The sequence below is a fragment of the Anolis sagrei genome, chromosome 9, assembly GCF_037176765.1.
Source record: "Anolis sagrei isolate rAnoSag1 chromosome 9, rAnoSag1.mat, whole genome shotgun sequence".
Classification (NCBI taxonomy): domain Eukaryota; kingdom Metazoa; phylum Chordata; class Lepidosauria; order Squamata; family Dactyloidae; genus Anolis; species Anolis sagrei.
In genome coordinates, this window is record NC_090029.1 from 13012998 (window position 1) to 13034830 (window position 21833).

General features: G+C 45.3%; 1 protein-coding gene across 2 annotated transcripts in view; it reads right to left on the minus strand.

Annotated features, from left to right (window-relative positions):
- Nucleotides 1-21833, minus strand: part of LRRK1 (leucine rich repeat kinase 1) — a 118982-nt gene that overhangs the window by 1363 nt on the left and 95786 nt on the right. For both annotated transcript variants that reach the window (XM_067471295.1, XM_067471296.1), the window contains exons 25-33: nucleotides 21619-21785; nucleotides 19185-19382; nucleotides 17871-18148; nucleotides 14314-14508; nucleotides 10008-10159; nucleotides 5532-5649; nucleotides 4375-4491; nucleotides 2358-3214; nucleotides 596-697 (exon numbers count right to left, since the gene is read on the minus strand). In XM_067471295.1, coding sequence (XP_067327396.1) covers nucleotides 596-697; nucleotides 2358-3214; nucleotides 4375-4491; nucleotides 5532-5649; nucleotides 10008-10159; nucleotides 14314-14508; nucleotides 17871-18148; nucleotides 19185-19382; nucleotides 21619-21785 — 2184 coding nt within the window. The remainder of the gene's footprint in view (nucleotides 1-595; nucleotides 698-2357; nucleotides 3215-4374; nucleotides 4492-5531; nucleotides 5650-10007; nucleotides 10160-14313; nucleotides 14509-17870; nucleotides 18149-19184; nucleotides 19383-21618; nucleotides 21786-21833) is intronic.

Below are 21833 nucleotides of genomic sequence, written 5' to 3' on the forward strand. Positions count from 1 at the left end.
GATTTGCTGCTGAATTGTGAAATTAAGCTCAACAGAACGGCTTGGGGGGGGGGGGGTGCTTGGGTGGTATCCTTTTAAGGATGCTGCAAGAAGGCAACGAGTCAGAAGTATGCAAAGCCAGAGAGGTGGGTGACTACCACTGGCAGGGCAGCGGGACTTTGGAGTCTCCGAGTTGTTGTGCAGCTGTAACAATGCTCCTTCATTTGACTTTGTTGGGCGGGGCTGCTGAGAGTTGTGGGCCTAAATGTTTGCAAGGCCACGGCTGTTGTTGTTGTTGTTATATTTATTTATACCTTGCTTTAACTTCCCCAAAGGGGGCTCAAAGCGGCTTACCCCTGGAAGCCTGGGTTGCAAAGTCCCTGTTTGCAGGTGGTCTCCCTCATATCTGTGCATGGAGAACCGAGGCAAACGGGTTTGTACCAGAGCTGCAAGGAAAGCCGACTCAGGATCACTTGGAGGATGCCTGGCTCAACTAGATTCCACCCCACATGGGAGATACTGAGAATTGGGCCCTTTTTGCATGAAGAGCGGAGCAGCAGGGATCCTCCTCCAACCTGTTCCCCAGACCTCCCCCTTCCCATTTCTCTTTACCTACCCATAGGCAGCCAGCTCTGCAGCCTTCAGCACAGCAATGACTCTGCCCCGATGAGAGGCGGCTTCCTTCTCCAGCGCAATCACAATGATATCCCCTCCTCGCCTGGAAAGGGAAAGCAATAGGGTTTCTGTGTTGGTACGGCTGTACCAGAAGCTCAAATTTCCTTTCTTTGTATAGTTAATTGCTTGTGTTTGATTTGAGTTGCGCCCCTTCGTCCAAGGAGGAAAAACCCAACAGAAAACAAACTGTCTTTTAGCAAAGAAATATTTATATAAAGGTATTTACAAATAAAGCAGAATCCTTGGAATATCCAGCTGTATCCAGCTGCTTCCACACAATGGCTTCCACACAGTCCTTATCTCCAGATAAGACGTCACAGTCTTGCTCTTCAGACGTAGCAATAATACACCTCTGGCAACTCGAAACCTCTTTCCAGCCTCAAGTAACACAATGTAATTAGTCTCTATTAGTAGTACTTCAACTCCCACAGGTGGCTTGATTGTTGCTGGCCATACAATGATTGGACATGATTCTTACAATAACTTACCCATTTTTCACTTAAGAAATGACCTAAACAATATAAAACTCTGACAGAGGGTGTCTTGGAGTGGACTCAACTGGGGACTGATTCGTGCAGCCAGTTTTGGAAAATACATTCCTTCCACAAACTCTGGGAGAGAGGCCTTTTCTGGCCTCCAAATCCTAAACACCTGCTTACTTACAACAGATGCCTAACATAAATGACATTGGAGGGACAAGACCCTGCAATGCACAAAGTCACCTCTGTCCCTGTATCAAGCCTGGAAGCAACATTCGAGAGGTCAGTAATGTCAAACACAACCTCAGAGGTGCATTTACATCCTCTTCCTCCCATGCGATGCATGCCGCCTTGTGCCAGCAATGCCCTCTGCCTTAGACAAACAGAACATTTCAACCTTCCTGGACACGTAATAAGGCATTTGAATATGGTAGTCTTTGAACAAGGAATTATGAAAGAAGTCTAGGCAGAGAAACGCCATGCATTCCAATCCATAAATACAAGGCACTGCATATGTTAATGCAAGAGTATTTGCTACCACACGCGCACACAAGAAGGGTCTTCTCAGAGAGAGGTTTGAAAGAATTAACTCTCTGCAACCTGTCTAAAAAGGAACTTTATGCTTAGGAAAGTATGGGCCTGCCAATTATCTGCTTCAAACTGGAATATATGAGTCCCCACTGCCAGATAACCTGGGATGAGCAGATAATCTGGGATCAGACTCTGGGACAAAAGGGCAGTGTGGAAGGGCCCTAAATTGCATGATGCTGTCCTCAGAAAATAATTCTGAATTTGGGAAGTCAGCCCTTTAAAGTTGTTTACATAGCAATAGAAGTGTAAAAAGCACAACAGTTTTTAGGCCAGTGATGGGCAACCTTTTGAGCTCGGTGTGTCAAAATTTGCCAAAGACCTGAGCATAACTTGAGTGGAGTGTCACTTTGAGAAAGAAACCCATAATTTTGCAATATTTATAGTTTTAATAAGAAAAATGTATAATCCATGCTGAGTTATGGAGTGAACAATGCTCAAATGTGTAGATGTTTGTAGAGCCTTTTACAAATTTAAGGATGGAATTAGATTGGCTCTTATAAGGTGTATTTCTCTGTATGTGGCCACATGTGTCTGCGTTTCATCAAAAATAGCCATGTGTGTCAGTGGTGACACACGTGTCATAGGTTCACCATCATGGTTTTAGGCAGTTTTCATGTGGCCAAAGCCACTTACCTGGGGATCCATATGAGGTCTTTCACAGGGAGGATTCTCACGGCTTGCAGGGAACTAATGTCTTCACTGGCCGGTGCCAAATCCTCTACAGGCCTCACCACGGGAAGAAGGCTTTGCTCCTGAGGCTTTTCTGGTTCCTCACCATCTGTTGAGAAAGGCACACTGGAAGAGCTTGTGGGGGAGCTTGGCAGGCTTGAGAAGGATCTCATCATCTGGTTAGCAGGCAAGGGCAAGGGCGAGTGAGAGGACACCGAGCAGTAGTCCGTCAGAGAGTCCTGGTGGTTGAGTATTTGGATCCCCAGCTCTTGGCTTTGCAGAATGGCTGTGCCTGCTAAAGAGCTTCTCTCTGGAACCGTGCTCCCACGTGCAGTCAACGTGGTGGGAATCGAGGCAGGCGGTGGCTGAAGGGCGAACATATCCCGCAAGGGGCTTTGGTCCCCACAGAAATAGCGGGCGCAGAGCTGGTAGCTGGCGGTGTAGTACATCACCAGGAAGTTGGTTGCGTCATCCAGGCACCAGGCCACCTCCTCCCCCCCACACGCGGAGCTGCATGCAATGGAAACCACCACGGAGGGGGGCGTATAGGGTTCCAGCCGCCTGGTGATCTCCATGGCTGCGCAGTCAATCACCAGCAGGCCAGGCCCATTGCTGTACCAGACTTCTGTCCCATTGTTAGCGGTCTCCATCGCCCTTACAGGGTAAGGATTCTGCCGAGGGTCATCGTCGCTGAGCCGGAACCTGGAGCGGTTAGCTGTGTGGGAGCACAGGTAGCGACAGCTGTCCTCCGGGACGCCTTGCGACTCTTGGAAAACAGCTATAAGCCCATCTGACAAGCCCGCCAACACCAGGTAAGAGTTCTAAAAGTGGAAAAGAGTGGGAAAATAACTATTTTGCATCCTATAGCAGAGCTTTCCAGACTCTATGTCCTGACATGTTACTGCAGGCATGGACAAACGTTAATAATAATAATAATAATAATAATAATAATAATAATACTTTATTTGTACCCCGCTACCATCTCCCCAAGGGACTCGGTGCGGCTTACATGAGGCCGAGCCCAAATACAACAATACAGGCAATAAACAACAATACAAGCAATTAAAAAAAACATAGACAATAAAATATACAACATTATCAATAAGACAACACACAATTAAAAACAGTGGGAAGGCCAAATGTACAGTTAAAATTGGAAATAATGCTGGGACATGGACGAAAAGGAGATAGTGGTGTTTGTGGAAGGGCATACGAGCAGACCTAAAGAAATGTAAAGTGCTTTGGAGGACAAAGTGCTATGGGATCATTATTCCGGGAAGGTACACTGGAACAGCCACGTCTTCAAGCTCCTCCTGAAGACTGCCAAAGTTGGAGCCTGTCTGATGTCTTTAGAGAGTGCGTTCCAGAGACGAGAGGCCACCACCGAAAAGGCCCTCTCTCTCATCCCTACCAATCGCGCCTGCGATGCTGGTGGGATCGAGAGTGGGGCCTCTCTGGATGATCGAAGGGATCATGTGGGTTCGTATATGGAGATGCGGTCACGCAGGCAGGCGGGTCCCAAACCATTCAGGCCTTTGCAGGTAAGAACCTGCACCTTGAATTGGCCCTTCCTCCAACTTAAGTGGCTGAGGGGGAAAAGGAAAGGGCCTGAGGCTGTTAGGAATTGTGGGAGCTGAAGTCCAAAACACCTGGAGGGAGGGCCCAAGTTGGCCAATGCCTGTGACTTGACTATGTCCACGTATTGAAGGATGTTGTCCACGTACTGAAGGAATTGTGGCAGTTGAATTCCAGAGCACCTGGAGAGAGGGCCCTAGTTTGCCCATTGTGTTAGTGTGTATCAGCTGCAATGTTTATGTGTGTTGCATAAACGCAGCGAGAAATGACAAAACTCTTGGAAATGTGTGTTAGTATCTTACAAATAATATATTTAAAAATATGTAAAAATGGAAGGTTTTCATGACATATGCTGGGTCCCCATAGATTTCATTACTTTCAGTACTTTATGAATGGCTCAACTTACCTTTCTCGCAATGGGCACTGCAAGGAAACAGGTGACAACTGCTGGAGTGTCAACACCTTTTTGAGGAGCGTTCAGAGGACACATGCCGCGTAAACCGTACACATAAATCTTCTGATCCTACAGAAGAGCAAAAGAGAGAAACCTCCCATCAATAGGTATAACCACGCAGTTGCAAACAGAAGAAAACAGTGAATGCACATGTATCAGAAGTCAGGATATTCAAGCAAAAATGTAGTCTTTTCTCTACTAATTTTTTTCAGAAAGGTATTTTTTTAATTCGTCTTGGAGGAAATAATCCTTCTTATATGTCCCAGTATTTGGCTCATTGTAAACAAGCCCTTAAAAGGATAAATCTCCATGCATTCAACCCAGCAATGAATGGGGAATCTCATTGGAAGTAGGGGCCGGGCTTAGCACAGTGGGTTAAACTGCTAAGCTGCAGAAAAGCCTACCAATCGAACGGGTTGGCAGTACAAGCCTAGGCCGGGGTGAGCACCCGCTGCCAGCCCCAGCTCCCTGCCTAGTGAGCAGATCGAAAATGGAAATGTTAGTAGATAAATAGGTACCGCTTTAAGCGGGGAGGTAATAAAAGGCACCCATAAGGACACGCTGGCGATTCGACTGGGACAACAAAGCTCCTCAGCATGGAAGAGAGACAGCACCTGCCCCCCATGGCCAGAATCAAGCATAGCCTCCAATGCCAGAGATGGAAAAAGATAGGAAAGCCTATACCTCTATTTATGTATTGTCTGTCCTTGTTAATTGTATAATGACATTGAATGTTTGCTGTATATGTGTTCTGCAATCCGCTCTGAGTCCTCTTGGGGAGCTAGAGCAGGATATAAATAAAGTATGTTGTTATTATTGTTATTGTTGTTATTGTAGTTATATTTTTTATGGGTGAAACATCTGAGGCCTGGTTTCCATAGTCTCTTCAAAGAACAACATCATATAATTGGAGATGCAGATGACACGAGACACAAGCTAAGCAGGAAATGTGAAAAGAAATGGAAGTTTGGCTTTCAGGTGGAAACATTATTTCTTCTGTTTCACTTCCAAAATTTCAGCAAAGGGACACAAACTTTGCAACTCTGATTCCAGGACCACGGTTGTGTCAATGAGAAGAGTCACTCAAGTAACACTCTGGATAGAAATACCTCCGTGGCCGTCCATAGGGAGCTCTGGACTTTCAGTTGGCAGCACAGCTTCATTCCCGGGCAGCTTATCTTTGCAACTTCTATCAATCCTTTCTCTGTATTCACAACAGTATAGTTTCTGGAATCAGGAAACAGAATTCATTTTAACAGCCTTGACTCTCCAGGTGCCCATGTCAAGAAGCAAGGAAGGAAAAATTGGATGCGTATCGCTCAAAATGCTTCTCTATGGGTTTCAGAGTGGGAGACCACCCATCTTCTTCAGATATATAAACAATTTGCAATTAGAGTCCTGGAGGGGAAAAACAGATTCAAATCCTTACTCGGGCCAACCACTTTTTCACCTGAGTCCACTTCAGAGTTTTAAGATAAAACTCGAGAGCAGTACGTGTGAAAAAGATCTTGGAGTCCTCATGGACAGCAAGTTAAACATGAGCCAACAATGTCATGTGGCAGCAAAAAAAGCCAATGGGATTCTGACCTGCATCAATAGGAGCATAGTTCTAGGGAAGTCATACTACCCCTCTATTCTGCCTTGGTTAGACCACACCTGGAATATTGTGTCCAATTCTGGACACCACAATTCAAGAGAGATATCGACAAGCTGGAATGTGTCCAGAGGAGGGCGACTAAAATTATCAAGGGTCTGGAGAACAATCCCTATGAGGAGCAGCTTAAAGAGTTGGGCATGTTTAGCCTGAAGAAGAGAAGGCTGAGAGGAGATATGATAGCCATGTATAAATATGTGAGAGAAAGTCACAGGGATGAGGGAGCATGCTTCTTTTCTGCTTCCCTGGAGAGTGGGACACGGAACAATGGCTTCAAACTACAAGAAAGGAGATTCCATCTGAACATTAGTAAGAACTTCCTGACTGTGAGAACTGTTCAGCAGTGGAACTCTCTGCCCAGGAGTGTGGTGGAGACTCCTTCTTTGGAGGCTTTTAAACAGAGGCTGGATGGCCATCTGCCAGGGGTGCTTTGAATGCAATATTCCTGCTTCTTGGCAGAACGGGGTTGGACTGGATGGCCCATGAGGTCTCTTCCAACTCTAGGATTCTATGATTCTATAAAAAGAGGAAAGAAAACACCAGGCATGCTATTCTAGGGCTCCATCTAATGCAGGTTGAACTGGATTAATTCTAATGCAGGTTGAACTGCCAGTGCAGACTCATACAATGCATTTCAATCTGCATTATGTGAGTCTACAGTGATCATATAATGCAGTTCAAACTGGATTATAGGAGTTTATACTGACCATATAAAGCAGGTCAATCTGCATTAGATGGCAGTGTAGGTGTGGCTTTGGGAGAGAAAAAGTGAGATATAAATGTAATCCACGAGAGAGATGATATTTTTTCACTACACTTCCCAGCAAGACTGCCTACAAATCACAGCCAACCCGACTATAAGCCAAGGCACCTAATTTTATGACAAAAAACTGGGAAAACATATTGACTCAAGTATAAGCCGAGGGCGGGAAATGCAGCAGCTACTGGTAAATTCCAAAATAACAATATATACCAAGACTGCCCAACTCTGATTAAATCATTATTCTAACCTTCTTCAAGGTGAATGTACTTACGTATTCTTCCAACAATAATAAAGAGAGTAAAATGATAAATGTAATAATAATAATACCAACGTAAAATAATGGAAATGCAATAACAATAATAATAAAATAATAAATGTAATAATAATCATAAATAGTGTAAAATAATAAATGTAATAATAATAAGGTAAAATACTGTAAATGTAACAATAATAAAGAGAGTAGAATAATACATGAAATAAAAATAATACTAATAACAGAGTAAAATAAGAAATAACCTTGACTCGAGTATAAGCCGAGGGGAGTTTTTTCAGCCTAAAAAAGGGGCTGAAAAACTAGGCGTACACTCGAGTATATACAGTTTTTTTCCCCTTATATCTGATTTTTCTCCTGGTTCAATGCAACTTAAACATACGCCTTGCCTTGCCTCCTTTGCCCAGAGCAGCAGCGCCTGCTTTTTCGTAGCTTAAGGAGAAGTAACTCTCATCATTGCATCTGAATACAGCAAGGAAAGTTTTTCAACAGTGACACATGAGTGGTTTTCCATGGAGGAACAGAGACTTTGTTTTGCCATTATTCACAATACAATAACCGCTTGTGTTTGCTGTGGAACCCACAAAGCAGTCATAAATGGATCATTAATGCTGGATCTCTTTACCAGTTTGAGCACATTTACAGATTTGAAGCAGATGTGCCTCTTGGTTGTTGTTCCTCTCCTGCTGTAAACAGACACACACACAGCACAAGACTGCCACCCAGACACTTGAAAAGAAACAAATGTCCATCATCAGCATGTGCGGTCTTTCTCTCACATTTATTACATACATTTCTGTGCATGCCATATACACGCACAGGTGTTTTAAGATCTAGTCAGGGGCTGCTGTGGTTTTTATATATATACTAGCTGTACCAGCTATGCGTTGCTGTGGCCAACCTTCCATCCCTCTTTCTCTCCTTCCTTCCTTCCCTCTTTTTCTTTCCCTTCTTCTTTCTTCCTTCTCTATCTGTTTCTTTTCTCGCTTCCTTTGCTCTTTGGTTGCATCCTGTCTTGTCTCTTTCCTTCCTTCCTTCCCTCCCTCTTTCTCTCTTTCGTTCCTTCTCTCCTTCCTTCCCTCTTTCAATTTTTTATTTTATTCTCTCCCTCCTTCTCTCCTTCCTTCCTTCTCTACCCTTCTGTCTTTCCTTCTTTCTCTCCTTCCCTCCTTCTTTCCCTTCTTCTCTCCCTCCTTCCTTCTCTACCCTTCTTTCTTTCCTTCCTTCTCTCTTTCCCTCATTCTCTCCTCCCTTCTTTCTCTACCCTTCTGTCTTTCCTTCTTTCTCTCCTTCCCTCCTTCTTTCCCTTCTTCTCTCCCTCCTTCCTTCTCTACCCTTCTTTCTTTCCTTCCTTCTCTCTTTCCCTCATTCTCTCCTCCCTTCTTTCTCTACCCTTCTTTTTTCCTTCTTTCTCTCCTTCCCTTCTTTCCCTTCTTCTCTCCCTTTTTCTGTTCCTCTTTCTCTCCCTCCTTCCTGCTCTACCTTTCTGTCTTTCCTTCTTTCTCTCCTTCCCTCCTTCTTTCCCTTCTTCTCTCCCTCCTTCCTTCTCTACCCTTCTTTCTTTCCTTCCTTCTCTCTTTCCCTCCTTCTCTCCTCCCTTCTTTCTCTACCCTTCTTTTTTTCCTTCTTTCTCTCCTTCCCTTCTTTCCCTTCTTCTCTCCCTCTTTCTCTTCCTCCTTCCTTCTCTACCTTTCTTTCTTTCCTTCTTTCTCTCCTTCCCTCCTTCTTTCCCTTCTTCTCTCCCTCCTTCCTTCTCTACCCTTCTTTCTTTCCTTCCTTCTCTCTTTCCCTCTTTCTCTCCCTCCTTCTCTCCTCCCTTCCTTCTCTCCCCTTCTTTTTTCCTTCTTTCTCTCCTTTCCTCCTTCTTTTCCTTCTTCTCTCCCTCTTTCTCTTCCTCTTTCTCTCCCCTCCTTCCTTCTCTACCTTTCTTTCTTTCCTTCTTTCTCTCCTTCCCTTCTTCTCTCCCTCCATCCTTCTCCACCCTTCTTTTTTTCCTTCCTGCTCTCCTTCCAACCCTCTTCTCTCCCTTCCTTCGTCCTTTCTGTGTATGTGTTTTGTGTGTGTATATGCATATATGTGTATATATGTGTGTGTTTGTGTATATATATATGGTTTTGCCCATGCGTTGTCATGTTGTTTTTTGTTTGTGTTTTAAGTCCCTTCTGCTGTGTTTTTCAGTGTTTTTATGAGTGCTGGTCACTCGTTGACCTGAGAGGTGTCTTGTGTCCAAATTTGGTGTCAATTCGCCCAGTGGTTTTTGAGTTCTGTGAATACCACAAACGAACATTGCATTTTTATTTATATACACTAGCGGTCCCCTGCCTTGCGTTGCTATGGCCCAGTCTGGTGATCTGGGAAATAAAGTAATGAGAAAGTGTTGGTTTCTAATATATGTAATGTCTTTATGCTTGTGGGTAAACAGTATTTCTTGCTGTTTCTTGGCCAGTGTTGATGTGGAGATTGTCCCAGACTGGTTTGCCTATTCTGGGACATGCAACATATAATTGCCCTTCTTTAGGGGTCCCTTTCAAATCTTTGATACTACATCTGTCATATACATATATGTGTGAGTGTGAATGGCTGGATGGCCCTTTGTCAGGAGGGATTTGATTATGTTTTCTTGCCCTGGTGAAGGGAGTTGTACTGGATGGTCTTAAGGCAGCATTTCTCAACCTGGGAAGTCAAGAAGCCGGGGGAGGGTCACCAGGGGAGTGTCAGAAAGGTCACCAAAGACCACCAGAAAACACGGAATGTTCTGTTGGTCATGGGGGTTCTGTGTGGGATGTTTGGCCCAATACCATAGTTGGTGGGGTTCAGAATGCTCCTTGATTAAAGGACACAAGCAACTGGCTCCTTTGTGCTGCATGGAAGAAGACAGAAAGGACTCAAACACTTGCCTGGTATCTTCCTTCCCATCCCAGAACACAACGGTGTTCTCTTGTCCTTGGGAAGAGAAGAAAGACGACTGTTGTCCACACGGCAGCAGGTACAGGAAGGTCGCAAAGGCGGGGTCCTTCATCCGTCCTACCACGGTGGTGGCCAATGGGCGCTGGATCAAAGAGAGAAGAAGAGCAGCCTTGACACATAGCAGAGATGTGGAGGGATGCCACGGAAAAAGGCAGGATATACATAATAATAATAATAATAATAATAATAATAATAATAATAATAATAATAATGTGTGCCCTGGGTTCAGCACAGTTCATAGAATCATAGAATCAAAGAGTTAAAGAGTTGGAAGAGACCTCGTGGGCCATCCAGTCCAACCCCCTGCCAAGAAGCAGGAATATTGCATTCAAATCACCCCTGACAAATGGCCATCCAGCCTCTGCTTAAAAGCTTCCAAAGAAGGAGCTTCCACCACACTCTGGGGCAGAGAATTCCACTGCTGAACGGCTCTCACAGTCAGGAAGTTCTTCCTAATGTTCAGATGGAATCTCCTCTCTTGTAGTTTGAAGCCATTGTTCCGCGTCCTAGTCTCCAAAGAAGCAGAAAACAAGCTTGCTCCCTCCTCCCTGTGGCTTCCTCTCACATATTTATACATGGCTATCATATCTCCTCTCAGCCTTCTCTTCTTCAGGCTAAACATGCCCAGTTCCCTGAGCCGCTCCTCATAGGGCTTGTTCTCCAGACCCTTGATCATTTTAGTCGCCCTCCTCTGGACACATTCCAGCTTGTCAATATCTCTCTTGAATTGTGCTGCCCAGAATTGGACACAATATTCCAGATGTGGTCTAACCAAAGCAGAATAGAGGGGTAGCATTACTTCCTTAGATCTAGACACTATGCTCCTCCTATTGATGCAGGCCAAAATCCCATTGGCTTTTTTTGCCGCCACATCACATTGTTGGCTCATGTTTAACTTGTTGTCCACGAGGACTCCAAGATCTTTTTCACACGTACTGCTCTCGAGCCAGGCATCCCCCATTCTGTATCTTTGCATTTCATTTTTTCTGCCAAAGTGGAGTATCTTGCATTTGTCACTGTTGAACTTCATTTTGTTAGTTTTGGCCCATCTCTCTAATCTGTCAAGATCGTTTTGAATTCTGCTCCTGTCCTCTGGAGTATTGGCTCTCCCTCCCAATTTGGTGTCGTCTGCAAACTTGATGATCCTGCCTTCTAGCCCTTCATCTAAGTCGTTAATAAAGATGTTTAACAGGACCTGGCCCAGGACGGAACCCTGCGGCACTCCACTCGTCACTTCTTTCCAAGATGAAGAGGAAGCATTAGTGAGCACTCTCTGTGTTCGTCCACTTAAGTTGTGCTTCCTGAAGGTGCACCTGCATAATAATAACACCGTTCTACAAATTTTCAGTTTTTCTCAGTTTTGGAAACGAAATGTGCCGTTTCTTAATAAATTTAACATGCTGAATTCAAATATAATAATTAAATGTGTTAATTGGCTCTGGTTTTTATGCAGCAACTATTTCAATTTTCTCCACAATAGGTAATTCGTTAATATTATGATAATGCGCCTAACCTTACTGCATGTATATAAACCGTGAATATTTACTAAATTTTAGTCAAATTATATTTCCACCAGTTTATACATGAGAAATATTTATTTAATTAGTCTATTGTTTATGTTTGTGCAGCAAGAAACTATATTAGTAGGCCTAATGTCGTTGAAAAGTCTGAAAGTTTAAATGTCGCTTTAATCGTGACTTGAGTTTCTATCCTGTTTGCTTCTCTTGACTTTTCTTTTGTATTCAAGGAAAGGGTTGTCTCTTCCAATGCTCCAGCAGTAGTCTGACAGCATTGACGGAGTCCATTTGCCTTGATATCTTTTTTCCATAGTGCTTTATTTACACACGTGCGAGGCATAACTACAGTAAAGAGAACAATGTAAAACGATGTTTAATGATACTGTCTCCGTCTTCAACTGACTGACCCTCACCGTTCAAAAGTCTGGCCTTATATAGGGCTTTCTGGCTTTTGCACACGGCACTAATACTGCGACATCAAACTTTCTAGAGTATTCTAGAATCTTATTTATTTATTTATTTACTATGCTTATATACTGCTGTATCTCAAGCCCGAGGGCGACTCACAGCGGTTCACAAACAGTAAAGACAGTAAAAACAGCAATAGTTCAATAAACAATGACAATTAATTTACACATTTTCCATTAAAAACTAATAAGCAATCCCAATACACAATTATTACAAACCCCATCCCCAATCGCCTCATCATCCATGCATGATCCAAATTCGTCATCCATTGTTTCGTTCCTATGTTCAATTACCAGATTGCACTAATTTACTCAAATGCCTGCACAAACATCCAGGTCTTCAACTTTCTACGGAATGCCATGAAAGGTGGTGCCAGTCTAATGTCTGTAGGAAGGGCGTTCCACAGCCGAGGAGCCACCACCGAGAAGGCCCTATCTCTCGTCCCTGCCAACCGTGCCTGGGAGGCCGGCGGGATCGAGAGCAGGGCCTCCCCGGAAGATCTCAAAGTCCAGATGGGTTCATAGGCCGAGATGCGGTCAGATAGGTATCTTGGGCCGGAACCGTTTAGGGCTTTATAGGCCAATACCAACACCTTGAATTGAGCCCGGTAGCAAATCGGCAGCCACACTATCTTCCATAGTGTAAGTCGCAACATGCTTTTTTTCAACCATACGTGATCACGTGATTGCTTATATCATAAAAACTAGAGCCAATATACATTTTTAAATGTCATTTTCGTTTTCAGCACCCCAAAATCATGAAAGAACAACTATTTTCAGGCCCGCAACTTTTTCTCCGTTGAACAGTGTAATAATAGCAATTTCTTACCTGCCTTTCCTTGTACCTCAAGGCAGGAAACAGCAGTCAAAACACACAAACATTGCTAAAATGCTATAAACACACACATATTAAAACATAGTTCTATAAAAGATACATATTCAAACACATTTCTATACAATCTTCTATACAAACAAAAATGTAATGTCCGTTTGTAGGATTAACATAATTCAAAAACCACTGGATGAACTGACACGAAGTTTGGACACAAGACACCTATCAGGCCAACAAGTGACCATCACTCATAAAAATGCTGAAAAAAAGCAGCGGAAGGGACTTAAAAAGCCAAAAAAAAGCAAAAAGATGTTACAGCACATGTGCAAAACGACTCCCACTGGCAAACAAAACACACAATAGCATATCCACACTCTCTTTTAAAAATAACTATCAGTATGAGACACACACCTTGTTGATCTTTTACATCTTGTTGATCTTTTGTTGTGACCCTGGACTCATCGCTGAGCCTGGAACCCCAGGTCTCGGCGGTGGTCAGGGGAGCTTTTGCACAATTAAAACTTGTGCGCCAGCTGCGCCCGTACCTTGGGAAGTCTGACTTGGCCACGGTAGTCCACGCTCTGGTTACATCCCGTTTAGACTACTGCAACGCTCTCTACGTGGGGTTGCCTCTGAAGACTGCCCGGAAGCTTCAATCAGTCCAACGAGCGGCAGCCAGATTGTTAATAGGAGCAGGGTACAGAGACCATACGACCCCTCTGTTACGCCAGCTCCACTGGCTGCCTATCAGCTTCCGGGCACAATTCAAAGTGCTGGTGTTGACCTATAAAACCCTAAACGGCGCCGGCCCAGTTTACCTGTCCGAACGGATTCTCCCCTATGAACCATCAAAGCTACGAAGATCTTCTGGGGGGGCCCTGCTCTCGGTCCCACCACCTTCACAATCGAGATTGGTGGGGACGAGGGACAGGGCCTTCTCTGTGGTGGCTCCCCAGCTTTGGAACTCCCTCCCACTAGAGGTTAGATCTGCCCCCTCCCTCCTGACGTTCAGGAAATCGCTAAAAACATGGCTCTGGAGGATGGCATTCGAAGACTGAACCTAGAACCTTCCCTGTGATGACCTATGATGAACTGTGACTATGAATTTGTTTTTGACTATGACTGGATTGACGATTTGGCATATTGTAATGATGTAATGATGATGTTTTTATTGTACTGAGTTGTACTATTTTAATATGTATTGACCTGTAATTGCTGTTTTATATGATTGTATTTGATATGCACTGTAAACCGACCTGAGTCCCTCGCCGAGGTTGAGAAGACATCTTCTAAATAAATAAATAATAAATAAATATTTTTTAAAAAAATTAGAAGCAGGGATTTTTAGACTGAGGGTGCTGCCCTGGGCAAGGTCAGTGGTAACAGGCTTAAGCGTTGACTCTGCCTCCTGCCAGTGTACCTTTTCAGGCTTGGTGTCCCAGCACTCTGTCATCAAGGCTTGCATTCGGTGGAACTGGACCTCTTCTGAGCGGCCCAGGATGGGCCGGATCCCCTTGGAGAGCTTCTTTGCGATCTGGAGCTGATGCTGCCCAAGGACAGGTCGCTGCCCAGACAACAGCTCATAGAGCACCATCCCATAGGAAAACATGTCAACCTGAAGCAAGCACGACGGAAGAGGGAGAAAGAACCAGAGAACATTCAATACATATTCCAGGCTTTTAGTTTCTTAACACATTCCCTGTTGGACTGAATAGCATTTTCCCTTTTTACTTCAATGACAGCAAAAATCCAACCAAGGTTCATAGAATCATAGAGTTGGAGGAGACCACATGGGCCATCTAGTCCAACCCCATTACACAGGAAAAGCACAAGCTTACTTAGGCGATCCCTCGTTGGCCGAGAAGGATAGTCTTCCAGGATCAGAATTCTTGTGAGTCTGTAGGTGGCTGTGGAGCCCTATTCTTGATCTGCATCTTCTTTCGCAGTGAGGGCATTGGTTTCCAGGTGGAAGGCAGTCGGGGTTGGCTTGACGCGCCTTTCTCTTGGCACGTTTCTCTCGTTCACCCTTCATTCATGCCTCTTCAAATTCTGCAGCACTGCTGGTCACAGCTGACCTCCAGCTGGAGTGCTCAAGGGCCAGGGCTTCCCAGTTATCAGTGTCTATGCCAGAGTTTTTCAGAGTCTTTCAATCTCTTTTCCTGTCCACCAACATTCCGTTTTCCGTTCTTGAGTTCGGAGTAGAGCAACTGCTCTGGGAGACGGTGGTCGGGCATCCGGACAACGTGGCCGGTCCAGCGGAGTTGGTGGCGGAGGACCATTGCTTCAATACTGATGGTCTATGGATGTCCCGGTCCTCAAAGACTCTTTGCTTCATTCAGAAAAATGCTGCACTCTCAGAGCTCAGGCGGTGTTGTATTTCGATGTCGATGTTGACTTTGATAGAGAGGTGGCTGCCAAGGTAGCGGAAATGGTCAACGTTTTCTAATGTTACACCATTAAGCTGTATCTCTGGCATTGGAGAGGGGTTGGCTGGTGACTGCTGCAACAGCACTTTGGTTTTCTCCATGTTCAATGACAGGCCGAGCTTCTCGTATGCTTCTGTGAAGGTGTTAAAGTCCAAAACACAAGCAAAGCATCCCCAACAAATGGCCATCCAGCCTCTGTTAAACAGTTTCCAAGAAAGGAGTTCCACTGCTCCACTACAGTGGAATTCCTTCCCGGTCTCAATCATTGAGTCCTAGTCTCCAGGGCAGCAGAAAACAAGCCTGCTCCCTTTTTCCTATGGCATCCTTCGACATATTTATACATGGTTTCTCTCATGTCTCCTCTCCACCTTCTCTTTGGAGGCTAGCCAGACCCAGTTCTTTAAGACACTCCTCAGAGGGATTATTCATGGTCTCCAGACATTTGACCCTTTCAGACGCCCTCTTTTTCTGTTCACCTTCCAGGTTAGAGTCAATATCTCTTTTGAACTGTGCAAGTATTGCTGGTCACATATTATAGATCTGTAACTTCGGGATAAGGATTGGCTCTGAGGGCTGGGCCGGTCGGGCTGGGCGCACGCCACGGCTGGAAGAGGCGGTTGCTCCCCCTCGCATGAGAGGGCAGGCTGGCGGCGACTCTGGACGCGTACCGGGCCCTTCCCGTGGATCGCCCTAGCTGTGGCGGGTGTCGCCGGGTCCTCCCCACTCCGCAGGGGATGGGTTGGGCGGGCGTCCTGCCTCGGCCGGCACCTAGCAGCTGACGATTCTATAGATTTTGATTAAACAGTGTAATTGAAATAGGAATATGGAATAATGGATTTATTTATTATTTTATTTATCGTGTCATCAGCAACCATTATATTACAATTCTAACAGAGCAAAACAAACACACAGATTAAAAAGAATAAGAAACAAAACAAACAGATTTTGCAAATTTGGTAGTTGGTTAAATGTCCTTTGACCAGTATCTGGCCACTTGGAGTGCCTCTGCTGTTGCCGCAAGAAGGTCCTCCATTGTGCATGTGGCAGGGCTCAGGGTGCATTGCAGCAGGTGGTCTGTGGTTTGTTATTCTCCGCACTCGCATGCCGAGGATTCCACCCTGTAGCCCCATTTCTTGAGATTGGCTCTGCATCTCGTGGTGCCAGAGGGCAGTCTGTTCAGCGCCTTCCAAGTCGCCCAGTCTTCTGAGTGCCCAGGGGGGAGTCTCTCATCTGGTATCACCCATGAATTGAGGTGCTGGGTTTGGGCCTGCCACTTTTGGACTCTCGCTTGCTGGGGTGTTCCAGTGAGTGTCTCTGTAGATCTAAGAAAACTATGTCTTGATTTAAGTCGTTGACGTGCTGGCTGATACCCAAATAGGGGATGAGCTAGAGATGTCTCTGCCTTGGTCCTTTCACTATTGGCTGCTACTTCCCGGCGGATGTCAGGTGGTGCAATACCGGCTAGATAGTGTAATTTCTCCAGTGGTGTGGGGCGCAGACACCCTGTGATAATGGGGGACATGAGAGAAGCCTCCTCGCAGAATTGCAAGACATCCGGGCGTCCCCTGGGCAACGTCTTCGTAGATGGCCGATTCTCTCGATCCAGAAGCAACCAGAGACGACTTGCAGCATGCAAACAGGAATAATGGATGATGAGACTGGATTCTGATTTTACTGTTGAGGCGCTAATGATTGTTATTCTGATGTTTAATTATTTATGTTACAATTGTTTTTAATTGCCCTATACTTGTTTCGGGGACCCCCAGTGGCGCAGTGGGTGAAAGCACTGAGCTGCTGAACTTGTCGCAGGTTCGATTCCAGGGAGTGGCATGAGCTTCCGCTTTCAGGCCTAGCTTCTGCCAACCTAGCAGTTCGAAAACATGCAAATGTGAGTAGATCAATAGGTACCACTCCGGCGGGAAGGTAACGGCGCTCCATGCGGTCATGCTGGCCACATGACCTTGGAGGTGTCTACGGATAACGCTGGCTCTTCGGCTTAGAAACTGAGATGAGCACCACACCCCAGAGTCAGACATGACGGGACTTAATGTCAGGGGACAACCTTTACCTTTACCTTTTATACTTGTTTCATGATTTTTGTATTGATGTTGTTCACTGCTTTGAGTCGCCTGAGGGCTGAGAAAAGCGGTATATAAATAAAGTAAATAAATAAATATACAGAGTCTGGATGGCCATCTGTCAGGGGTGATTTGAATGCAATATTCCTGCTTCTTGGCAGGAGGTTGGACTGGATGGCCCATGAAGTCTCTTCCAACTCTTTGATTCTATGATTCTATGACCAGGCATGGACCAACTTGCCCCCCCCTCCACCAGGTGTTTTGGACTAACTCCCACCATTCCTAACAGCCTCAGGCCCTTTCCTTTCCTCCTCAGCTGCTTAAGCAGAAAGAGGAAAGGAAAAGGAGGGTCCTGAGGCTGTTAAGAAAGGTAGGAGTTGAAGTCCAAAACACCTGGAGGGAGGTCCAAAGCTTGCCCATGCCTGGTCTAGCAGACACTATATGGATGCAGCCTAGAACCGCACTGGATGTACCTTTTCATCATAGACAATCCGGGGCCGTATCTCCGGGGCTTGGTAGCCAGGCGTCCCCTCCACACCGAGGGCCCCTTCGTGGAAGGACTGCCGGGAAATCCCATAGTCCGACAGTTTGATATTGACGCTCTCCTCCATGGCCAGAGACCACACCAGGATGTTGTCGGACTTTAAGTCACAGAAAATGATGCTCTTCTTATGGAGGTAGGCCAGGCCAGCTGCAATCTGGTATGCCGCTTTCAGGGTCAACATGTGTCCTAGTGGCACAAAAGATGCTCCTGGAAGAAGAGAGAGAGAGAGAGAGAGCAGAACATGGTACCGAGTTCAGGACACACTTCCTTGGCTGCCATTGTTTTGGAGAGAAGCAAGGTACAACAGAAACAACAAACCCTATGTCACAAAATTTGAAAAGTTTTCTGTTCCTGGGTTGAAAGTGTTATTTCTTTTTTCATTGTGCAGTCCTTACTTTGAAAGGAGTTGTTTGACTCTAGAAACTGCTACAAAGTCGGTTGAATTAGTTGAGATTCTATGGGATATCCACAGAATTAGAGTTGGAAGAGAACACATGGGACATCTAGTCCAACCCCCTGCCATGCAGGAAAAGCACAATCAATGTCAGCTTGTTCTCCACAAAGACTCCAAGGTCTTTCTCACATAGGACTCTGTTAAGCCAGGCGACACCCATCCTGTCTCTTTGCATTTCATTTTTTTTCTGGCTAAGTTTAGTATCTTGCCTTTCTCCTTGCTGAAATTCATTTTATGAGTTTTAGCCAATCAGCTCTCTGACCTGTTAAGGTCATTTTGCATCCTGATCCTGTCTTCTGGAATATTAGCTTTCCCTTCCAATTTGGTGTTGTCTGCAAGCTTGATCAGCCTGCCCCCTAAACCTTCATCCAAGTCATTAATGAACAGTACTGAGACCCTCTTAATGGCACCCCAAATAGTCTTTTCTTTCCAAGATGAAGAAGAGGAACCATTGGGGAGAAGCACCCTTTGGGTTTGGTGGCTTAAACAATTACAGATCCACCTCATAGTAGCCTTGCTTAGCCCACATTGAACTAGTCTGTTTGCAAGGAGGTCATGGAGGGCTTTGTCGAAGGCCTGACAACAAAATGATTGCAAAATGTGCTATAGCAGGATGATGTTTTTCCCGCAAAGACAAAGTTTGTGCAGTTTAATACACTTTCACTGTGTTTTTATGACAGAACCAACTAGGAAATGACCTTTATAACCCAGGAACAAGAATCACAGTGTGAGAGGGGGCAACCGCTGGACCTACAACCCACTCCTGTCTAAGGAGGCCCATCCTCCCACCTTTGGTGTTTTCTGCAAGCACCGTGGTGAGGCTTCCCAACGGGGCCAGCTCTAAGGCCAAGCAGAGCGGGTGGATGCTGATCCCAACCAAGGAGACGATGCAAGGATGCTGCAGGGAGTGGAGCATGCAGGCTTCCTGGCGGAACTCGGAGAAGGTCTTCATGGCATCCATGGCTCGCAGGTGCCTCAGCATTGTGTCTGCAGGGAAGAAAGGGCACAACGTCATTGAATCACTGGGTTGTTGTAGGTTTTTCCAGGCTATATGGCCATGTTCTAGAGGCATTTTCTCCTGATGTTTCGCCTGCATCTATGGCAAGCATCCTCAGAGGTAGTGAGGTCTGTTGGAAGTAGGAAAAAGGGTTTATATATCTGTGGAATGACCAGGGTGGGACAAAGGACTCTTGTCTGCTGGAGCTAGGTGTGAATATTTCAACTGACCACCTTGATTAGCATATAATGGTTTTGAAGTGCCTGGGGGGAATCTTTTGTTGAGAGTGATTTGATGTGCCTGATTGTTTACTCTCTGTTGTTTTGCTGTTGTAATTTTAGAGGTTTTTAATACTGGTAGCCATTTGTTCATTTTCATGGTTTCTTCCTTTCTGTTGAAATTGTCCACATGCTTGTGGATTTCAATGGCTTCTCTGTGTAGTCTGACATGGTGGTTGTGAGCGTGGTCCAGCATTTCTGTGTTCTCAAATAATATGCTGTGTCCAGGTTGGTTCCTCAGGTGCTCTGCTATGGCTGACTTCTGTGGTTGAAGTAATCTGCAGTGCCTTTCGTGTTCCTTGATTCGTGTTTGGGCGATGCTGCGTTTAGTGGTCCCTACGTAGACTAGTCCACAGCTGCATGGAATATGGTAGACTCCTGCAGAGGTCAAGGATTCCTCTTGTCCTTTGCTGAATTGAGTTACACTCACGTATGCATGGAGGGACCCCTCCATGCATCGACTCAAGAACCATATTTCTAATGGGAACCAGCCAACCATTGATGGGAGGTCCACAGTCAGGTCAGTGAAACAGCAACAACAACAACAACAACATAACAGTAAATAAAGAGCAACACTCAAAAACAGGGGAATTCCAGACAAGAATCAATCAGAGTCAGCTAACACCTCCTAACAAAGGATCTCCCCAGGCAGCAACCAGGCAGGCTTTGAAGCTGCAAGGCCATTAAATGGTAATCAATGTGGTCAATTTATTTATTTATTTATTTAGAACTTTTATATACCGGTCTTCTCAACCTCCGAAGAGGGACTCAGGCCGGTTCACAACAAAAGATTCATAAACAATAGTTTAAAACACCACATCCCATAATACACTAATACATCATACATAATACATAAAATACATTAAAATACAATCATATAATTACATAAGGCCAAGTCGTCAGAATGAAATCACAATTCATCACCATCTGTCCGTGTGTTCAAGGGTTATTGACCCCCGGTGGCGCAGTGGGTTAAACCCTTGTGCTGGCAGGACTGAAGACTGATGGGTCGCAGGTTCAAATCCAGGGAGAGGTGGATGAGCTCCCTCTATCAGCTCCAGCTCCTCATGTGGGGACATGAGAGAAGCCTCCCACAAGGATGATAAAAGCATCAAATCATCCAGGCGTCCCCTGGCCAATTCTCTCACACCAGAAGCAACTTGCAGTATCTCAAGTCACTCCTGACACGATAAAAAAAATTGACTCACTCATCAAATGCTAAATTCCAGAGCCAAGTTTTCACCAGCTTTCTAAAAGTCAGGAGAGAAGGGGCAGTTCTAATCTCCAGTGGGAGAGAGTTCCAGAGCCGAGGGGCCACCACCGAGAAGGCCCTGTCCCTCGTTCCCACCAGACGCGTTTGCGAGGGTGGTGGGACCGAGAGCAGGGCCCCTCCAGAAGATCTTAACAACCTTGATGGTTCATAGGGGAGAATCCATTCAGTCTACTGCCACATTCACACTAGTATCCAACAGACAAGAGTTCTTTCTCACACCCTGGACATTCCACAGATATATAAACCCCACTTGCCTAGTTTCCAACAGATCTCACAACTTCTGAGGATGTCTGCCATAGATGTGAGTGAAACGCCAGGAGAAAATGATTCTGGAACATGACCACAGAGCCCAGAAAACTCACAGCAACCCAAACCTTTTGAAACTTTAAATACTGAACTGGCTTTTAACTCTCTTGAGCGGTGGGGCCCAGAATTGGACACAGTGCTTCCAGATAAAGAGTCCTGTGCCTGATTCCCATTTCCGATTCCATGCATTTCTAGGATTTTTAAAAACATGCCAGCTTTTATTTGGGAGCCTAGAAAGATCTGTTCAAACATCCCAGCCGTCTTTCACTCTTCACTCCCAAGACGGGTGCTATTTGCACTGTATTGAAACAGGAGCTTGGGCTGTAAACAGGAAAAGTGAGGGAGGGAAAGGGCTCAGCAATGCCATACCTGTCGCGGAGCAGGCAGATCGCTGGCATTTCTTAATCTGAAACTGCTTCACTGCCACCGGTTTGCCTTTGTACTGGGCCTGGTATATAACGGTCCCGCTTCCCCCTTGGCCAAGAACATTGCTTTCATTTTCAGCATACTCCAGTCTGCTGTTTTCCAAGAATAACCTGCAAGGAATGAGGACAAGGCGAGGAGAGAAGGAAACAAACAATGGC